Source organism: Oncorhynchus mykiss, chromosome 3 (genome assembly GCF_057628025.1).
Source record: "Oncorhynchus mykiss isolate SJ-2025 chromosome 3, ASM5762802v1, whole genome shotgun sequence".
Classification (NCBI taxonomy): domain Eukaryota; kingdom Metazoa; phylum Chordata; class Actinopteri; order Salmoniformes; family Salmonidae; genus Oncorhynchus; species Oncorhynchus mykiss.
The window spans coordinates 17,998,486-18,019,315 of record NC_143024.1 but is presented as its reverse complement, the minus strand read 5'-3'; the positions used below and the strand labels follow the sequence as shown (position 1 = coordinate 18,019,315).

At 42.0% G+C, this 20,830-nt stretch overlaps 1 protein-coding gene across 1 annotated transcript in view; it reads right to left on the bottom strand.

Moving 5' to 3' along the window:
* Positions 1 to 14,724: 14,724 nt before the first annotated feature.
* The window catches only part of LOC110507732 (uncharacterized), a 13,856-nt gene continuing 7,750 nt past the window's right edge, over positions 14,725 to 20,830 (bottom strand). Inside the window, exons 4-13 of the mRNA XM_021587937.3 lie at positions 18,517 to 18,711; positions 18,329 to 18,379; positions 18,056 to 18,125; positions 17,857 to 17,945; positions 17,717 to 17,762; positions 17,364 to 17,409; positions 17,116 to 17,241; positions 16,693 to 16,816; positions 16,420 to 16,544; positions 14,725 to 16,093 (exon numbers count right to left, since the gene is read on the bottom strand). Of these exons, the coding sequence (XP_021443612.3) occupies positions 15,172 to 16,093; positions 16,420 to 16,544; positions 16,693 to 16,816; positions 17,116 to 17,241; positions 17,364 to 17,409; positions 17,717 to 17,762; positions 17,857 to 17,945; positions 18,056 to 18,125; positions 18,329 to 18,379; positions 18,517 to 18,711 (1,794 nt within the window). The 3' untranslated portion in view covers positions 14,725 to 15,171. The remainder of the gene's footprint in view (positions 16,094 to 16,419; positions 16,545 to 16,692; positions 16,817 to 17,115; positions 17,242 to 17,363; positions 17,410 to 17,716; positions 17,763 to 17,856; positions 17,946 to 18,055; positions 18,126 to 18,328; positions 18,380 to 18,516; positions 18,712 to 20,830) is intronic.

Here is a 20,830-nt window from a genome sequence, read left to right as displayed (position 1 = left end):
GCCGTCTGTCTATACACTGGTGTCCCCCTGTGACCGGCTCATACATGAAACATCTTCCGTTCAGGCTGCAAAGGCATCAGTTTCCTCCTAAAATCGGTTTAATAACTGCCCTTCGGTCTAAAAAAACGTGAAAATATAAGTACTATTTGAATAAAATACAATTTTCCACTACCATGCTGGAGTGGCTAGTGCTACTTCCCGATGTTGCCATGGATAAACTACTGTAAGCAGGTCCCCTACAAGCATGCACATACACCAGAAATCATCACAACTTGATCAGGTATTAAACCCCTTTAGGCCTAAAGCGCATTTTAGGCGCAATCCAGAGGTAATAACATTCACAAGTGCCATATTTGGTCCCCCAAAAAACCTCTAGGCCAATTGATATTTTAATTCAAGATGATCCTACAACCCAGGGGAATACAGTGCAAGAGGCATCACTACAGTCCCTGGTTCAATTCCAGGCTGTATCACATCCGGCCGTGATTGGGAGTCCCATAGGGTGGCATACAATTGGCCCAGCCTCGTCCGGTTTGGCCGGGGTAGGCCGTCATTGTAAATAAGAATTTGTTCTTAACGGACTTACTTAGTTAAATAAAAATGCTTTTAAATAAGGTCCCCAAGAACACAGTGGCCTACATCATTCTTAAATGGAAGAAGTTTGGAACCACCAAGACTCTTCCTTGAGCTGGCCACCCGCCCAAACTGAGAAATCGGGGGAGAAGGGAGGGAGGGGACCAAGAACATCATGGCCACTGACAGAGCTCCAGAGTTCCTCTGTGGAGATGGGGAAAGCCTTCCAGAAGGACAACTATCTCTGCAGCACTCCACCAAATCAGGCCTTTATCGCAAAACAGAAGCCATTACCTAGTAAAAAGCACACAGCCCGCTTGGAGTATTCCAAAAGGCACCTAAAGGACTCTCAGACCATGAGAAACAAGATTCTCTGGTCTGATGAAACCAAGATGAACCTGTTTGGCCTGAATGCCAAGCGTCACGTCTGGAGAACCTGGCACCATCCCTACAGTGAAGCATGGTGGTGGCAGCATCATACTGTGGGGATGTTTTTCAGCGGCAGGGACTGTGAGACTAGTCAGGATTTAGGGAAAGAGGAACAAAGCAAAGTACAGAGAGAACCTTGTGGCCAGATGTAAGCCACTCCTCAGTAAAAGGTAGTAGCCAGCCCGCTTGGAGCCAAAAGGCACCTAAAGGACTCTCCGACCATGAGAAACAAGATTCTCTGGTCTGCTGAAACCATTATTGAACTCTTTGGCATGACTAGTCAGGATCGAGGGAAAGATTAACCTAGAAAATTACAGAGAGATCCTTGATGAAAACCTGGTCCAGAGCGCTTAGGACCGCAGACTGGGTCGAAGGTTCACCTTCCAACAGAACAACAACTCTAAGCACACAGCCAAGACAATTCATGAGTGGCTTCAGGACAAGTCTATTATTGTTCTTTGAGTGGCCAAGACAGAGCCTGGACTTGAACATCCATGGAGAGACCTGAAAATAGCTGTGCAGCGACGCGCTCCATTCAACCTGACAGATCTTGAGAGGATCTGCAGAGATGAACGGGAGAAACTCCCCAAATACAGGTGTGCCAAGTTTGTAGCGTCATACCCAATAAGACTCGGGACTGTAGTCGCTGCCAAAGGTGCTTCAACAAAGTACTGAGTAAAGGGTCTGTATACGTTTTTAAATACAGTTGCAAAAATGTCTAAAAAGCTGTTTTTGCTTTGTCATTATGGGTGTGTAGATGGAGGAGGGGAAAAATCTATTTAATACATTTTAGAATAAGGCTGTAACTTAACAAAATGTGGAAAAAGTCAAGGGGTCTGAATACATTCCAAATGCATTGTATGGCTAGCCCCATATCCTCCTCAACATTACTTCCACCTGCTCTCTTTACCTATTGATTGCTCATTGTCAGCAAATAATCCTTGCCTCTGTTCAGGCATGTGCAGAGCACATACCCCTTCCAGTCTCCAAAGTGCCCTTTTCCATGGTGGTATAATTTCCCCCAAAAATGTGTAAAAAAAAGACAATAAATATGTAATTGTTCTAATCCCACTGAACTCGAATTCGCACCTATTCTCCCGAACCAAAAATGTGTGAGTCTTGATTGTTGACCAATGACCAGCAGCGTTGCATGGGTAAAATCACTGGGGAAGCCTCCACTATTCCAGCACCATTTCAACTTCAACATCATCAAATCACCTTTGCTTAGTCTAATACAGTGACAACTAAAATATACCAAAAACTATTTAGTCCAATCAACAAGGCTAAATCCATGTACGTACATGCGTGCTCTTTCATGCAAGTTGAAAAACATGTTGACTCACTCTACTTGTAGAGAAATGCCAATGCCATCCTCTATTTCATGTTGACGAAATGGTCTATCACTCTGTCATGCAGTACATGCTTTTATCTTTTGGTGTCCTGGGCTACCTGGCTAAAAGGCTTGCTAGCTAGCTTAACTTTAATAAATGGGCAACGTTAGCTATTTAACATTAGTGTTCTACATCTAGCTACGTATTGAACTTCCATCCTCTCAGGCCAGGGGCACAACAATGTATAAATTAATGGTTTGATCAGAATCGCCGTTATAATCATTGTAAAGTACAGAGAATTAAGTCTTCTCCTACTCGTAAATATTCTACCATCTGTTAAACAATCTACTACAAGCCCAAGGTCTCTCCCCTCCCTTGGTGGGGATAGAATGTCCTGTAAGGAACACAGTATTCCAGCCGGTCTGACGATAGCTCCATTTGTTTCTAACAAGGAACAGAAAGTCCTTGTTCTAATTCTTGACTAAAACTACACACATTAGATTTAGTGTTATGATTCTAATAAGATTCATACAATCATACAGTGACAGGGTAGTATTCTGTCAGTTATAGTTCTATGTTAAATGTATACATCATTTAGTCATTATTCATAAAAAATCCCATACCACTATCTCCAACCATGGCTAATTTAGAGAAGTGTCCATTATAGCTAGCTGGCAACTGGACGACAACAACAACGAGATGCAACAATTCAAGTTTTTCTGTCAATGATGTATGCTCTCAATGGGATTTGATACTAGTGAAGCCAAAACCCAAGCTGGCTTCCCTTGACACTTTTTTTTGTTGGTGCTCCAGGACCATTCAATTGAGCTCGCTCAGTTTAGCTCAATGCTGATATACTTTTTCTGTCAAGGGAGGCCTGACAGAAGGTTAAATAAAGGTTAAATAAAAAATTAAAAAATGTAAATGCTCATTGGCTTCCCTTGCCTTCAATGCTTCGGCGGCAACAATAACCACAGAGACGGAAGATAAATGATTTAGTTTTTTTTATTTTGTTCCTTGGTTAAAAAAAATTAAAAAAAATAAAATTGGGAGGGGCCTGGCTTCCCTTGGCATTCATGAATACACTCCACTGCCAATGACCAGTCATCAGCATTGTTGGGCAAAGGTGGTATGGGTTAAACTAAGCTTATGTTTAGGGTAGAGATGTCCCAAGGATTCCAAATAGCCCTACCCTATTCAGATTAGTGGCCAGAAAGACAGTATTACCCGGCAAAAACAGAGTAGGCCTACATTAATCATCCATATAAAATACAGTTTAGCAATCTACTACTGACTCATCATTGCCAGAACAACAGGCTACCTGGTGATGTGGTCTTATTTCAGAAATTGCCAGTAGCCACCCAAACTTGACCTATGTCTAAAGAAGCTGTAACATCGATATTATGACTTCAACATTATGGGTGTCACGTTCGTTATAGCGATGAGACCAAGGCGCAGCGTGATTTGAATACATCTTCTTTTAATGAAGGAAGAACACTGAACGAACTATACAAAAACCACCCAGACAATAATAGTGCTGACACAGGCAACTAAACATAGACAATAACCCACGAAATACCCAAGGAATATGGCTGCCTAAATATGGTTCCCAATCAGAGGCAACGATAAACAGCTGCCTCTAATTGAGAACCAATCTTGGCAACCATAGACATACATAACACCTAGACTAGTAAACACCCATAGACATACAAAACCCATAGACAGGAAAAAAACACATAAATCACCCATGTCACACCCTGACCTAACCAAAATAATAAAGAAAACAAAGAATACTAAGGTCAGGGTGTGACAATGGGATGAATATGTAACATATTCTGGCAAATTGTTATGAATTTTATGAATAATGACTGAACAATGTATACATTTAACTATAACTATAACTAATTGAATTCTACCCTGTTTTTTATTATATCTGATTAATAATGTTAGTTCATAAGAAAGAGGTTATGTAGCATGGACAAAGGGTAATTGGAAATGATAACCATTGTGGAAGAAGGAATGTATATAGTGTGTAACACAGATATAGTGTGTAATGTATGTGTGTTAGTGGGTTGGAATGGACTTTAGAAGCAGCTTTGTCCTTGTCGGAGAGAAGGAGGGGCATTTAAGACACTATGACGAAATGTGAGGTATATAAACCAATGTACAGTGGGGCAAAAAAGTATGTAGTCAGCCACCAATTGTGCAAGTTCTTCCACTTAAAAAGATGAGAGAGGCCTGTAATTTTCATCATAGGTACATCTTTTTAAGTGGGAGAACTTACACAATAGGTGGCTGACTAAATACTTTTTTGCCCCACTGTACATGGTATTATGACCAGCGCTCTCGAGAATAAATGCTATTGGCTCATTTTGGTATACTGGTCTCTGTCTATTTTATGCAAATAAGAATCTTACAAATTCTTATAAAACAGACAGAGTGTTTTAAATTGAATTGGTTAATGTACACATAAGAACGAAATTCATCTAACAATTGGTCCTTCGAAGCCGGATCTAAATATCTGTCTCTGTCATCCGAAGGTAACAAGCCGAGAACCGTGCACGGGCAGGCCGTGGTCCCGTAAAACAAAGTCCTGTGCCCTGAAATTGGGGCTCTATAACAGGCCGGTATATACCCCAGGTTGACAGGAACGGTGACTAGATCCAACTGGCATTGCTTTTCCCAGTCTTCAGGACTGAGGTCAGTAGTCTATATTCTCGAATTTGAGGGGAATGATTTAAGATATCTTTGATTGGATGTTCTAAAAATGCTTAGAATTAATCAATAATAGGTGCTTAATTATTCTGAACAAATACACTAGGTTTCTACTTTGTAGTTTAACCAAAATCGTTAGGAAGGAAGGCAGGTTCGAAAAGACCTGAGGTAATGTGCACTACCACAAATAAAAATAACGGAAGGAAGGAAGGAATATAGTAGGTGTAGTTAAATAGGATGGTCGTTTTGTACAAATAGGATAACTCATGGTTAATTGACCTGTGGTAAAGTGGCCATTGTCCAAATTCAAAAGAAGGAAGGTAATTCTATGCGAACAGGATAACTTAACCTAATCAATACTGAAAGAAAGTCATATCCAAAAAGGAGGAGAGGGAAACCTAATCTAGAGGAGTGAGATATGAGATATTAACGTCGACGATCACAAGGAACAATAGCTTATAATGAGCTTATAATTGTATACGGGTGAGATCTAATGTCCAATCAAAAGCCAAATCTATAGATAAAGGTTCCAGAAAAGAAAAACAAATATAGAAATCCATACACATAGATTGTAAGCATTAAAGAGACACACACATTGTCAGACAGGAGAGCAACTATAGTAACTAGGTAATGGTAAACAGCACATACATAGATCATAGAAATATATACACCTAGATTGTGAGAATATACTGTAAAACATAACTATAGTAATTGGATAGCGGTAGAAAAGAACACACATATAGAAGGTAAAAAGCACATACACATAGAAGAAAGTAACCAGAAGGATTGGGCGGCTGTAAAAGGAGAAGGGACCCCAGGACAGGGGTCAGCTGTCACGTTCTGACCTTACTTCCTTTGTTTTGTCTTTGTTTTAGTATGGTCAGGGCGTGAGTTGGGGTGGGCAATCTATGTTCTTTTTTTCTATAATTTGGGATTTCTGTGTTTGGCCTGGTATGGTTCTCAATCAGAGGCAGCTGTCAATCGTTGTCCCTGATTGAGAACCATACTTAGGGAGCCTGGTTTCACCTTTGAGTTGTGGGTGATTATTTTTCAGTTTCAGTGATTGCACCATTCGGGACTGTTTCGGTTTTCATTTTGATTCTCTTGGTGTTTTGTGTTTTTGTAGTCATTTTTCCATTAAATCACATTATGGATACATACCACGCTGCATTTTGGTTCTGCGATCCCTCCTACTCCTCCTCCTCCTCGGAGGAAGAAGAAACCCGTGAAAGCAGCGGTGGTTTTACAGTGGGCTGTAGATAGAAAACGAATTTGAGAAAAATGTGAATTAATGATAAAGCAAATGCACAAGGTATGCGGAGATAATATAGGGAAGTAGACAGAGTAGAGGGGCTAGACAACGCTAGGGTGTGGTTGTCTGAAGCCACAAAAAGAGAGCAGACAGACAGGAATAGAATAATTATTGCTACACTAGGGAAAGCCAGGAAAGATTTAACCGAACTAAGACAGGATTTAGCAAACTTATTGAGAAAGAGAAAACGAGAGAGAGGGAGTAATGTGAATCCTCGCTGGGGATGTCTTGACCTTTCAGTTAGGTCTATTTTTTGGGAATTGTCTCGGTGCTGGAGTTACAGACAATTATAATAATAGGGGTTGTTGGCGGGGAGGCTCCATCATTCCAATAGTGATGGTGGTTCATTGTTTAAATAGCTGCCTTCCAAGCTTGAGACCCAAGTTCAGTTCCCGATAAATGCTCGGACTAAAATCTGAGATTTTGATTGTAATTAAACTATTTGTATGTTTTGCCTGGAAAGATACGGTCGCTAGTGTTTGTATAAGATGTAAATTGAACTTTTTTAATAGGTTGTTTAGCTTAAATTGAGAGACTAATTCATTCAAAATAATAGCGAAGCGAATTTAGATGAAAGACGGTGTCTGTTGCCTAAAGGATCTGCTCGAATAACGTATTGAGAATTAAGTCGTATTTCAATTACTGAATCATAGAAGAGACATTTACCTAAATCTAATGAATTCTAAATAATAACGAAGAGACAACTACTATAGAGTTGTGCCCATCGAAATGTTTTTATAACATACGTTATAAATTTAGCGAATTACATGGTACTTTTAAATTTTGGAGTAGAGAAAGTTGGAAAGTTTGAATTTACTTTTACAAAAGAATTCAAGCAGAACTCAATCAGAGTAGGGTGTATATCTTTGCCTAGAGGCAGGTTGAATTGTTGCGAGATAACGTAAAACTGCGTCATTATGTTGAATACACAATAACGTTACTCAAATTGATTTGACCGTTGTTCAGGTACACTCTTTTCTGTACTTCTGGCAGTACAATTTTGATTAAGAGATGTTGATTGATGTTGTAAGTTCTATTCAAGATCCAACATTTGTGATAAATTGGGTTTGGCTTATCGAACCCGTACGACTGCTGCTGCAGTTAGCCAACAATGATTTGCAATTCACTGAAGTTACTGCTGCCTGGGCTGGACTGAGCGCCTGTTGCTGACATCAATCACAATGCACTTTAGCAGCCAGGCAATGAGGTTGTGACTGAGGGTGACAGAGAAACATGTTTGTCATTTAGAGGGAAAATGCGTGCATTATAGCTTTGAGTCACTTTTCAAAAAAGTTGCTAAAAGTTCCAAATACATTTTTAAAAGTAGCTGAATATTGTCAGGGTAGTCTGAAAATATGCTAAAACTAGCAACAAAATTGCTAGGTGGCCATCACTGATTGGTGGCGTTCACTGGGCTATATTTGGCTATAAGAGAGAGAGGTCTGAATAGTTGTATCGTAAAAGTTTGTAATAGTTCCCGGTTATTGATTTTGGTTTGATTGTTTAGGTAACACCAGTGAGATTTAACAGGAAGTTAAGGTATACTAACATTCTAATCTGTTTTCATTACGAGGAACAATGAAAGGTCCGCAAAGTGGATTGCAGGCTGAGTTTATTTTATTTTAAAGGGACAGTGCAAGTTTATCACAGTTGTGTGTGTCTAATGGCAGGGTATTCCTATCAAGCATTTTTGGGAGACTGTTTGAAGAGAGACTGAATGGGTTTTAGATAGAAACATTGAGGAAATGTAAAACTAATGATTGGAAGGAGTAGATTTCCATGTTTCCCAGAGACAAGATATCTTAAAGGGGTACACTCACATATGGAATATTAGGAGTTTTAATTTAACACGTGAATTCTTTAGATAAAGGGTTCTTTAATATGTCTAATATAGTATGGAATACGACTGTAAAAGGGTGGTATAACCTTTGACCTCTATCATGGCTTTCCCTTGTGGTCTGATCAGCCTCAGGGGAGGGCCATTTGGATAATGAATTTGTGGTAATTTGTGATACTGATTTCAAGGTAAATTAATTATGATGGAGTTTATAGCTCTTGGACATAATTGTAGTTTGAACCACAGAGGAGAAAGTGGAATTGAGGCAGGACAAATTTTGGGGAGCGGGGAAATAGACACTAGTGAGAATAAGCGAAGAGGTTCAGGATTCTGTTGTAAACACTGACTGTGAAGGTTTCGAATTGGCTATTATTGATTTGGTATTACAACAGGGACAGAAATCCTATTTATCATCGAAAATAAATAGGGGAAGATTTGGTCCTTTGAGGTTTGGACAGGAAATATTTTAAGCCAATAGGGCAGGAAAATACATTGAGATAGAAAAATAGTGATTTTATAAGCATTAAAATGATTAATGAAAATAAATATGTTGCAGTCCTTAGGAATGGTAAATTACTGTAGATAATGTATCCCACACTATGCAACATATACAGTGGGGCAAAAAATAATTTTGTCAGCCACCAATTGTGCAAGTTCTCCCACTTAAAAAGATGAGGCCTGTCATTTTCATCATAGGTACACTTCAACTATGACAGAGAAAATGAGAAAAAAGAATCCAGAAAATCACATTGTAGGATTTTTAATGAATTTATTTGCAAATTATGGTGGAAAATAAGTATTTGTTCAATAACAAAAGTTTATCTCAATACTTTGTCATATACCCTTTGTTGGCAATGACAGAGGTCAAACGTTTTCTGTAAGTCTTCACAAGGTTTTCACACACTGTTGCTGGTATTTTGGCCCATTCCTCCATGCAGATCTCCTCTAGAGCAGTGATGTTTTGGGGCTGTTGCTGGGCAACACGGACTTTCAACTCCCTCCAAAGATTTTCTATGGGGTTGAGATCTGGAGACTGGCTGGCCAACTCCAGGACCTTGAAATGCTTCTTTACAAAGCCACTCCTTCGTTGCCCGGTCGGTGTGTTTGGGATCATTGTCATGCTGAAAGACCCAGCCACGTTTCATCTTCAATGCCCTTGCTGATGGAAGGAGGTTTTCACTCAAAATCTCACGATACATGGCCCCATTCATTCTTTCCTTTACACGAATCAGTTGTCCTGGTCCCTTTGCAGAAAAACGGCCCCAAAGCATGATGTTTCCACCCCCATGCTTCACAGTGGGTATGGTGTTCTTTGGATGCAACTCAGCATTCTTTGTCCTCCAAACACGACGAGTTGAGTTTTTACCAAAAAGTTATATTTTGGTTTCATCTGACCATATGACATTCTCCCAATCTTCTTCTGGATCATCCAAATGCTCTATAGCAAACTTCAGACGGGCCTGGACATGTACTGGCTTAAGCAGGGGGACATGTCTGGCACTGCAGGATTTGAGTCCCTGGCGGCATAGTGTGTTACTGATGGTAGGCTTTGTTACTTTGGTCCCAGTTCTCTGCAGGTCATTCACTAGGTCCCCCCGTGTGGTTCTGTGATTTTTGCTCACCGTTCTTGTGATCAATTTGACCCCACGGGGTGAGATCTTGCGTGGAGCCCCAGATCGAGGGAGATTATCAGTGGTCTTGTATGTCTTCCATTTCCTAATAATTGCTCCCACAGTTGATTTCTTCAAACCAAGCTGCTTACCTATTGCAGATTCAGTCTTCCCCAGCCTGTTGCAGGTCTACAATTTTGTTTCTGGTGTCCTTTGACAGCTCTTTGGTCTTGGCCATAGTGGAGTTTGGAGTGTGACTGAGGTTGTGGACAGGTGTCTTTTTATACTGATAACAAGTTCAAACAGGTGCCATTAATACAGGTAACGAGTGGAGGACAGAGGAGCCTCTTAAAGAAGAAGTTACAGGTCTGTGAGAGCCGGAAATCTTGCTTGTTTGTAGGTGACCAAATACTTATTTTCCACCATAATTTGCAAATAAATTCATTAAAAATCCTACAATGTGATTTTTTTTTCTCAGTTTGTCTGTCATAGTTGAATTGTGTCTATGATGAAAATTACAGGCCTCATCTTTTTAAGTGGGAGAACTTGCACAATTGGTGGCTGACTAAATACTTTTTTGCCCCACTGTATTAAATTATTGATGTGACTGATTTTAAGGTTAACCCATGTTATTGTTAGATAAAATAGTGGACTCATGAAGGAGGGAGCTCATTAGTACAGAAAGCATTTGATATGGTTAGCATTTGTGTTGGTTTCATTTGATCATTAAATTATTTTTATTTAAAAAGTATAAAGTGGACAGGGAGATGTGACGTCTGTGGTGATTCAGGATTATTGATAGAATCGAGATGGGTTAATTAAGGTTATGGAAGGACTTTAGAAATTGCCATCATAGACATGTTTTTCTAAAAAATCCACGAGTTTAGATAAATGAGTGAGACATTTAGTTAATATTGGGAAACAACAGTTGTTACAGACAGATAGGGGAAAGGGCAGACAGAGGAGCCCTCCCCGCACTGCTGAGACCTTGAAGGTTTGAGAGCAGAGAGGTGAAGGGGGGCCAGGAAATGAGCAAGATAGGAGTAACCCCGAAATAATAGCATCAACTAGTGTCTGTGAAATAAGAAATTAAAGAAAGGTTACTGTTTAAATAGACAAGCACATATACAGTGGGGAGAACAAGTATTTGATACACAGCTGATTTTGCAGGTTTTCCTACTTGCAAAGCATGTAGAGGTCTGTAATTTCTATCATAGGTAGACTGTGAGAGACGGAATCTAAAACAAAAATCCAGAAAATCTCATTGTATGATTTTTAAGTAATTCATTTGCATTTTATTGCCTTACATAAGTATTTGATCACCTACCAACCAGTAAGAATTCCAGCTCTCACAGACCTGTTAGTTTTTCATTAATAAGCCCTCCTGTTCTCCACTCATCACATGTATTAACTGCACCTGTTTGAACTCGTTACCTGTATCAAAGACACCCGTCCACACACTCAATCAAACAGGCTCCAACCTCTCCACAATGGCCAAGACTAGAGAGCTGTGTAAGGACATCAGGGATAAAATTGTAGAACTGCACAAGGCTGGGATGGGCTACAGGACAATAGGCAAGCAGCTTGGTGATAAGGCAACAACTGTTGACGCAATTATTAGAAAATGGAAGAAGTTCAAGAAGACGGTCAATCACCCTCGGTCTGGGGCTCCATGCAAGATCTCACCTTGTGGGGCATCAATGATCATGAGGAAGGTGAGGGATCAGCCCAGAACTACATGGCAGGACCTAGTCAATGACCTGAAGAGAGCTGGGACCACAGTCTCAAGGTTCCCGTGCTCAAGCCAGCGCATGTCCAGGCCCGTCTGAAGTTTGCCAATGACCATCTGGATGATCCAGAGGAGGAATGGGAGAAGGTCATGTGGTCTAATGAGGCAAAAATATAGCTTTTTGGTCTAAACTCCACTCGCCGTGTTTGTAGGAAGAAGAACGATGAGTACAACCCCAGGAACACCATCCCAACTGTGAAGCATTCTTTGGGGATGCTTTTCTGCAAAGGGGACAGGACGACTGCACCGTATTGAGGGGAGGATGGATGGGGTCATGTATCGTGAGATCTTGGCCAACAACCTCCTTCCCTCAGTAAGAGCATTGAATATGGGTCGTGGCTGGGTCTTCCAGCATGACAACGACCCGAAACACACAGCCAGGGCAACTAAGGAGTGGCTCCGTAAGAAGCATCTCAAGGTCCTGGAGTGGCCGAGCCAGTCAACAGACCTGAACCCAATAGAAAATCTTTGGAGGGAGCTGAAAGTCCGTATTGCCCAGCGACAGCCCCGAAACCTGAAGGATCTGGAGAAGGTATGGAGGAGTGGGCCAAAATTGATTCACCCAGGGGAATGGCCTGTATGGTAAAGCTGATCATGAATGCAGGGAAACCAGGCAATGACAGTTGCATTGATCTGCATTATCTGTATCCCTATGTGCCCATTACATTCAGATTTCCCCCTTTCACAGTTACAGGAGGACATTATTATTGAATGGCTCGCTACATCACACACGGATGGGACGTAGGGGAAGTAAGAACATAGAACATGCAATAGGACAGAGAATGTTACAACCAACAAGACAATGAGGGACCTGACTGGCAGATGAAAAGGCTTAGAGTGTGGAGGTATGAAGCTGAGGCCTAACCTGTCTACCATTTGGATCGGTAGTTGTGCACTAGTGCAGCTAGGCATGCTCTTCACCCTTACCCAGAGCCAGGTAGAAGAGAGAGGAGTGCTCCATCAGGGTCTTTTGACAATAGAGTTTACATTGATAGCATTGGAGTTCCAAGGGTTCTGTTGAGTTCTGGATTGGAATCAAGCATCTTATGGTGATAACGGCTGCAACTAGGTTGATGGGATGTCAGGATAGAATAGCCTTGGATATGTGACTGGCTGAAAAGGGTGGGGGGGTTGTATGAGGTTTCATCCCAGAATAACACAGCTCCAGACGGATCAGTGACCAAGGCCCTGGCAGAGAACTCTGGAGTAATTGGTTTGATAGTGTGTCTGGGAAATGAAAAAATGTCATGATCACTGTGATTTACACAACCTTCACCTGTGTCTGTGTTAGTTTTGTGCGAATGTTGTGAGAAAGGTTCTCATTTCTAGGACTGGAGAAATCGATGATGGAATAGATGGTGAGATACAGACCGATTCCGAGCTCTGACCAGTGGGATGAAGAATACAGACCTCTAGGCCTAGGAGAAGGCTCTGTGACTTTTAATTATGAGGAGCCAATGTTGGATGAGACTGTTTTCAATGTTTAGTTAGAGGCTGTTCATTTCATGAAGATTATGATGAAGATCCTAAACCGGAAGAGTTATAATTGGATATAGTCATTGATGAGGAATCGAATGTAAATACATGTATTGTTTTGGTATATTCTTGTATAAAAATAAATGTTTACATATAGTGTTTGATATGTCAGGATGAATTATTTAGTCATTAACAGTGGATTGTTATGAATTTTATGAATAATGACTAAACAATGTATACATTTAACTATAACTAATTTAATTCTACCCTGTTTTTTATTATATCTGACTAATAATGTTAGTTCATAAGAAAGAGGTTATGTAGCATGGACAAGGGGTAATTGGAAATGATAACCATTGTGGAAGAAGGAATATATGTCTGTGTGTCTAAAGTAAGAGAATCCTTATCCTATGTTTGAACCGACTCAGCTATAACTCTGTGGATATAAAATAAGACAGGGAGGGCCCCTCCAGGTTTTCCGTATCTGGGAGGGACTGGAACTGTCAGCTAAGTGATAAACTGTGGTGAGACTTCAGGAGATAATCCAGATATAGTGTGTAATGTATGTGCGTTAGTGGGTTGGAATGGACTTTAGAAGCAGCTTTGTCCTTGTCGGAGAGAAGGAGGGGCATTTAAGACGCTATGACGAAATGTGAGGTATATAAACCGATGTACATGGTATTATGACCAGCGCTCTCGAGAATAAATGCTATTGGCTAATTTTGGTAGACTGGTCTCCGTCTATTTTATGCAAATAAGAATCTTACAAATTCTTATAAAACAGACCGTGTTTAAATTGAATTGGTTAATGAACGCATAAGAACCAAATTTATCTAACACAAATGCATTACAATATTTGTGAGGCAGAACAGGACTACCCAGCTGGCAACAAGCACTTTGTAGGCAGGCTGCCCTCCAAAGTGATGGCTGGTGGAAACGAAACGCGCTTTCTGAAATTGTGTGTACTTTACTCATCAGATTGTGCTGCTTTTCTCTCTTGTAATTTTTGCTAAATGAGTCTGTAACCGCAGAGCAGATTGTTTTTGTTTAGCACATGCCCCCCCCCCCCCGAAAGTTCTGTGCACTGCCCTGCCTGTTTACAGCCCAGACGCCAAGTTTAAATTGCATCTCCTATTCAGTCCCTAATCACCAGCGCCACATAGCAACTCCCATCTGACCCCAGTGCATTAATTTTAAAGAAATGAGGGAGAACAAGAGCACTGTGCTAAATACAGGCACACAAATAAGGAAAATCTAGAAAACTGATGCATTTCTCCTTCAGTTATGCTGAGGTGAATTCTAGATGCATTCAGTACATGAGAAAGTGCAAATACTTATTTATTACTGTTATGGAGGGAAAGAGGAAGCAATCCCTCTCGCCTTGTCTCAGAGTCTCTCTGTGTTGGTGGCTGTATAAGAGGACGATGTGCTTTATGACAAGTTATCCTTGAGGGAGTCCTCTCCTTTGTGTAACACAGCTTGTCCAGGGTCAGAGCTATGTACTCTTATCTAGGAGAATGTGCTCATTCAACTGATCACAGACATGTCAGAGCGGTTTAGGTAGTCTTTCATTTATCAAACAGACGTCACGTAGATACCTTTTTCACCTGTACAATATGTACGGAAATGTAATGACAATTCAATAGAAGACCTTCGGTTGTATCCCTTTTAATAAAAAAAAAAAGTACAATACCACATACCAAAAACACAACCATGCAGTTCCTCTGGACACCAGAACACATGCAGGCGTTGTACAGAACCGAGGATAGTGCTCCAGCCTGTTCTCCAGATAAAACCAGTCATGTTAAAATAGCCAGGTAGACCAGAAGCTGCCATGGTTAAATCAACACAACAGTGTTGCGCCACCACCCTCCCAACCTGAAGGGAACTATTCCCTTTATAGAAGTCATAGGTTTAAAGAGCCACAGTCAATGGGTTCCCATATAGATCAGCTATGTCACTTAATGAAACTGTCATACAATAAGTTCATATGGTGAGTCCGTAACAGGTTAGCACTCATATTGGGAAGATTCTGGGTTACCCTAACCCCCCCCTCTCCTCTCTAGCTGGGGAAGGCCTGGAACTCCCAGTCTATGTCCTCACTGGAGTGGAACAGCTGGGAAAGCCTCTGAACTCACACTCCATGTCCTCACTGGAGTGGAACAGCTGGGAAAGCCTCTGAACTCACACTCCATGTCCTCACTGGAGTGGAACAGCTGCCAGAGGTTCAGCAGAGAGCTGCTGGGAACATTGCACGTTTTTTCCTGCTCCTGAGCAGTCTGCTGCTTCTCAACTTTCCTTCTCTTCCGTCTGTAATCCCTGACCCTCCTCTGTAATGTCCTGGCAGGAGGAGGGATGTGTGTCTCCGTGTCACCTGCCTCGAGCTCCGGAACACCCCCAGCATTCCCGGAAAGAGTATCCCCAGCCAACGTATCATGACTCAGTTCACTCTCCTCTAAAGCTCTGAGCTTGTGGTGTTCTGAAGGCCCTGCAACCTTGTGCTGACTGGAAAGGACCTTCACACGTCCAGCTGGATCGCCACATTGTAAATCCTCTGTGTGACTAAATGAAGAGCGGCCATCTTTGTCTGTGTGAGTTCTCTGGCCCTGATGGGAAAGTCTGGGGTTAGCGACAGAGTCAAAGGTAGAAGGGTCTATTTCTGCATTAGACACAGGTGTCTGACTCAGCCCAGCCCTCTGGCGGTGCTTGCGGGGGGATCCCCGTTGGCAGCGTTGTTTGCAGGACAGGGATCTGTGCTTGGGCTGGGGTCTGTCTGGGACGTAAGAGCACCTCTTCTCCCCCTCGCTGGTGCTGTGGGGAACAGGGGCTCCTCGGCTGCGCTTCCGAGGCTGTTCCAAGGGGTTTTCCACACTCTGGGAGAGAGGGGGCTCCACTGTAGTAGACCAGAGGGACATTAATCCCCCCTTCAGCTCTTTGGTTTCCACACCTCCCTCCTTCTCTTCCTCCATCTGTATGCTGGGTCCAGGAACACACAACTGGGAGGTTATGCTGTACTTTGACCTATGGGAACAAAAAAATTACTTAAGAGATGTGGTGATCAGCACAACATAGAAAATCAGCGGTGAAAAAAAACCCAGGCAATCTGCAAAATGTTCCACACAACATTGCATTGCATCCTAACAAGCATGTGCCTGAACAGCATTCAATGTGTACTTTTACTTTTGATTTGGGTATATTTTGCTTCTGTGTGGGCAATTGGTAGTGCATGGTGCTTGCAACGCCAGGGTTGTGGGTTCCATTCCCACGGTGAATTTAGAAAATGTAAGTCGCTCTGGATAAGAACGTCTGCTAAATGACTAAAATGTAAAAATGTAAGACTAATGTACCTTGTGGTTGGAGTTTGTGTTGTTTTGACGTGACTGAAGTTGAAGGGCAGTGTGGTGATGAGCCTGTCCACCACCAGGTACTCATCACTTCTGGAGAAGGCCTTGTGCTGCTTACTCTGCAGGTGCTGCAGAATACAGACACAAGTCAAGCATTCCCACAACGTCTGCTACCACTACATCAAGTACAGAAGGCCTTTTGTACATGATTAGGTCCTCGTTATAAACACGTGTTAACTATGTTTACATACATTAAACAGATGTATTCTAACTCACAGCTTTGATGTTGTTGTATTTGAGCGTGCAGCACTCGCAGTAGCCTCCACGTTTCTTCTCCCTGTTCCTCCTGGCCCGGTCCTGCCCCCTCTCCTCACTGGCTGACACTCTCGCCCCTCGGTTTCTGAGACACCCATAGGTCAGTAAGTAATAGCCAGGTCAGAGTTCAATCACATATAGTTGCCTAGCAACCAATACTTAGCAGTTAGTCTCGGAGGGTGCTAAGCAATACATAACCGTTTTCTGCTGTAGCAATCCCCATCAACAACAGTAGGAAAAGCTGGATGTTTTGGTGAATCAGGTAAAACACAAATGCCAAGACAGGGGAATATACCCTGCTTATTCTGTAATCGGTGGATTTTCTTTATGTTCACAACAAGAAGGGTTAAGAAGGTGAGGCGTTTAGTGAATGAGACTCCATACCCGTGCACTTTAGGTCTCTTCCCAGAGTGTTCCTGGTCCTCTACATAGAATGGACTGCAGGGGGGAGCTGACGTTAGGTTAAACTCTGGCATGTTCGGCATGGCCAGATAAATTGGACGGTAATGTCTGGCAGAGAGACATAAGATAGATGCTATATTACATGCTCAAACAGCAACTTATGGCAATAAGAATTGCCTTAATATGTCAATACTACAGACATCGGAGTCTCATCTCTTTTATAGACCCACCTGCTGGAGTCCACTACCTTTACAAAGGGTTTACGGATCCTTCCACCTGAGTAAAACAGAACAAAGCATTAGAGACCGTGCCTATGTCTGGGTCAAATACCTTCTCATAATGATATACAGGAGGCAGGCTCATAATAATGGCTGGACGGAGCAAATGGAATGGCATCAAACACATGGGCCGAAGGCACTGCATCACAGTGCTAGAGGCGTCACTGCAGACCCTGGTTCGAGTCCAGGCTATATCACAACCGGTCGTGACGATATACGTAGGTGTTAGAAGTTCTCTATAACAATAACACAGTGATGAAGCAGTAAACAGTCAACGGAGTCACATGCAGCAGGACATTATTTACCCTTATACTTCTGGAAGGATGGTTTTCCTGTAGGTTCTCTTTTGGCCTACATTAGTAAGGAATAACACACAAGACTGGTGTAAGTGATATGTTATTCCAGGAAAGAACTGTCAAAATATAAGTCCAGAAACACGACTTACACTTTTTTTGACAGCAGCTGTGGTTGCGGTTGGCTTTTCAGCAGTATACTTAACATTACTTTTCTTCTTTTCCATATAAGCTATTACATCTGGAATTGAAGGAAATTCAAGAAAATATTTGTTTGGCATACGAAAGTATCATTGTCATAATAAGCATTATGTCAACATTTCTTATCAAACAAATTAATAGACATGTTACCATCAATGTACAGGATTTTCACTCCCCACTCCAGAGCATTGGTTAGGATCTCGTTGACCTGTATTCTCACCTACAGGGTAAAACAAATGAACATCTTAACCCGAAGAACTGAAATCCAAAGTATCTCCTGAAGTATGAATAAGCATTTCGATCCAAAGTGCAAACTTTCCTGAAGTTCCTGACGACTATCAGTCAGAAACAATAAAAGTAACATGTAGCATTAGGTTGGAAATAGCTTGCCAAACTCATTAGTGAGGATCTTAATTAACAAACCTGCTCTTTTACAACTCTCTTCACAAAAGACTTGCCCCTGCTTATGACCACCTGTCAAATACCAGAGAGATAGGGAGAGATGGATAAATATATATATGGATAGCTTCGGTTATACAGCATATCATTAAAAATGATCCCACTGAGATACAGATACCAGTGACAGACACAGAGAGGAATAGTTGGCTCACCATGTTTGCCTGGCCCTGGGAGCTTCCTTTGAGGCTGTCTCTGTGGCTGCCGGGATGGGGGCGAGGGTGGGGGGAGCTGTGCCCAGAGTCAGGGCTTGGGACAAGAGGGTCGCGGCCATGACACTGCACATACCTGGCCTCTCTCTTATTAGACACCAGGTACTTGATCTCCTTGCTGAAGAATTTCTCCACCGTCTGAGAGGGGACAGAGACACTGGGTCAGATGGGGGGGGGGGGTCTGTGCATATTTGTAAACAACACCTGGTGCACGAAATCTAAGTCTCTAGATTTTGCTCGCCTGAAGATGAGTATATTGTGATAAATTGCAGGCCACACTACTTGCCTAGAGAGTTTTCAGCCATTCTTTTCATGGCTGTTTATTTACCACCACAGACAGATGCTGGCACTACGACCGCACTCAGTCAGCTGCATAAGGAAATAAGCAAACAGGAAACCACTGACCCAGAGGCGGCACTCCTAGTGGCCGGAGACTTTAATGCAGGGAAACTTAAATCAGTTCTACCAATTTCTATCAACATGTTAAATGATCACCTGTACTCCACACACAGAGATGCGTACAAAGCTCTCCCTCGCCCTCCATTTGGTAAATCTGACCACAACTCTATCCTCCTGATTCCTGCTTACAAGCAAAACTTAAAGCAGGAAGCACCAGTGACTCGGTCTATAAAAAAAAAGTGGTCAGATGAAGCAGGTGCTAAACTACAGGACTGTTTTACTATCACAGACTGGAACATGTTCCGGGATTCTTCCGATGGCATTGGGTACACCACATCAGTCACTGGTTTTATCAATAAGTGCATTGAGGACGTCGTCCCCACAGTGACTGTACGTACATACTAGAGGTCGACCGATTATGATTTTTCAGTGCCGATACCGATTATTGGAGGACCAAACAAAGCCGATACCGATTAATCGGCCAATTTTATTGTTTATTTGTAATAATGACAATTACAACAATACTGGATGAACACTTATTTTAACTTAATATAATACATCAAAGAAATCAATTTAGCCTCAAATAAATAATGAAACATTACGAAACATTGGAGAAGAAAGTAAAAGTGCAATACAGTGGGGCAAAAAAGTATTTAGTCAGCCACCAATTGTGCAAGTTCTCCTACTTAAAAAGACGAGAGAGGCCTGTAATTTTCATCATAGGTACACTTCAACAAAATTAGAAAAAAATATCCAGAAAATCACATTGTAGGATTTTTAATGAATTTATTTGCAAATTATGGTGGAAAATAAGTATTCGGTCACTTACAAATGAGCAAGATTTCTGGCTCTCAGAGACCTGTAACTTCTTCTTTAAGAGGCTCCTCTGTCCTCCACTCGTTACCTGAATTAACGGCACCTGTTTGAACTTGTTATCAGTATAAAAGACACCTGTCCACAACCTCAAACAGTCACACTCCAAACTCCACTATGGCCAAGACCAAAGAGCTGTCAAAGGGCACCAGAAACAAAATTGTAGACCTGCACCAGGCTGGGGAAGACTGAATCTGCAATAGGTAAGCAGCTTGGTTTGAAGAAATCAACTGTGGGAGCAATTATTAGGAAATGGAAGACATACAAGACAACTGATAATCTCCCTCGATCTGGGGCTCCACGCAAGATCTCACCCCGTGGGGTCAAAATGATCACAAGAACGGTGAGCAAAAATCCCAGAACCACACGGGGGGACCTAGTGAATGACCTGCAGAGCTTGGACCAAAGTAACAAAGCCTACCATCAGTAACACACTACGGCGCCAGGGACTCAAATCCTGCAGTGCCAGACGTGTCCCCCTGCTTAAGCCAGTACATGTCCAGGCCCGTCTGAAGTTTGCTAGAGAGCATTTGGATGATCCAGAAGAAGATTGGGAGAATGTCAGATGAAACCAAAATATAACTTTTTGGTAAAAACTCAACTCGTCGTGTTTGGAGGACAAAGAATGCTGAGTTGCATCCAAAGAACACCATACCTACTGTGAAGCATGGGGGTGGAAACATCATGCTTTGGGGCTGTTTTTCTGCAAAGGGACCAGGACGACTGATCCGTCCGTGTAAAGGAAAGAATGAATGGGACCATGTATCGTGAGATTTTGAGTGAAAACCTCCTTCCATCAGCAAGGGCATTGAAGATGAAACGTGGCTGGGTCTTTCAGCATGACAATGATCCCCAAACACACCGCCCGGCCAACGAAGGAGTGGCTTTGTAAGAAGCATTTCAAGGTCCTGGAGGGGCCTAGCCAGTGTCCAGATCTCAACCCCATAGAAAATCTTTGGAGGGAGTTAAAAGTCTGTGTTGCCCA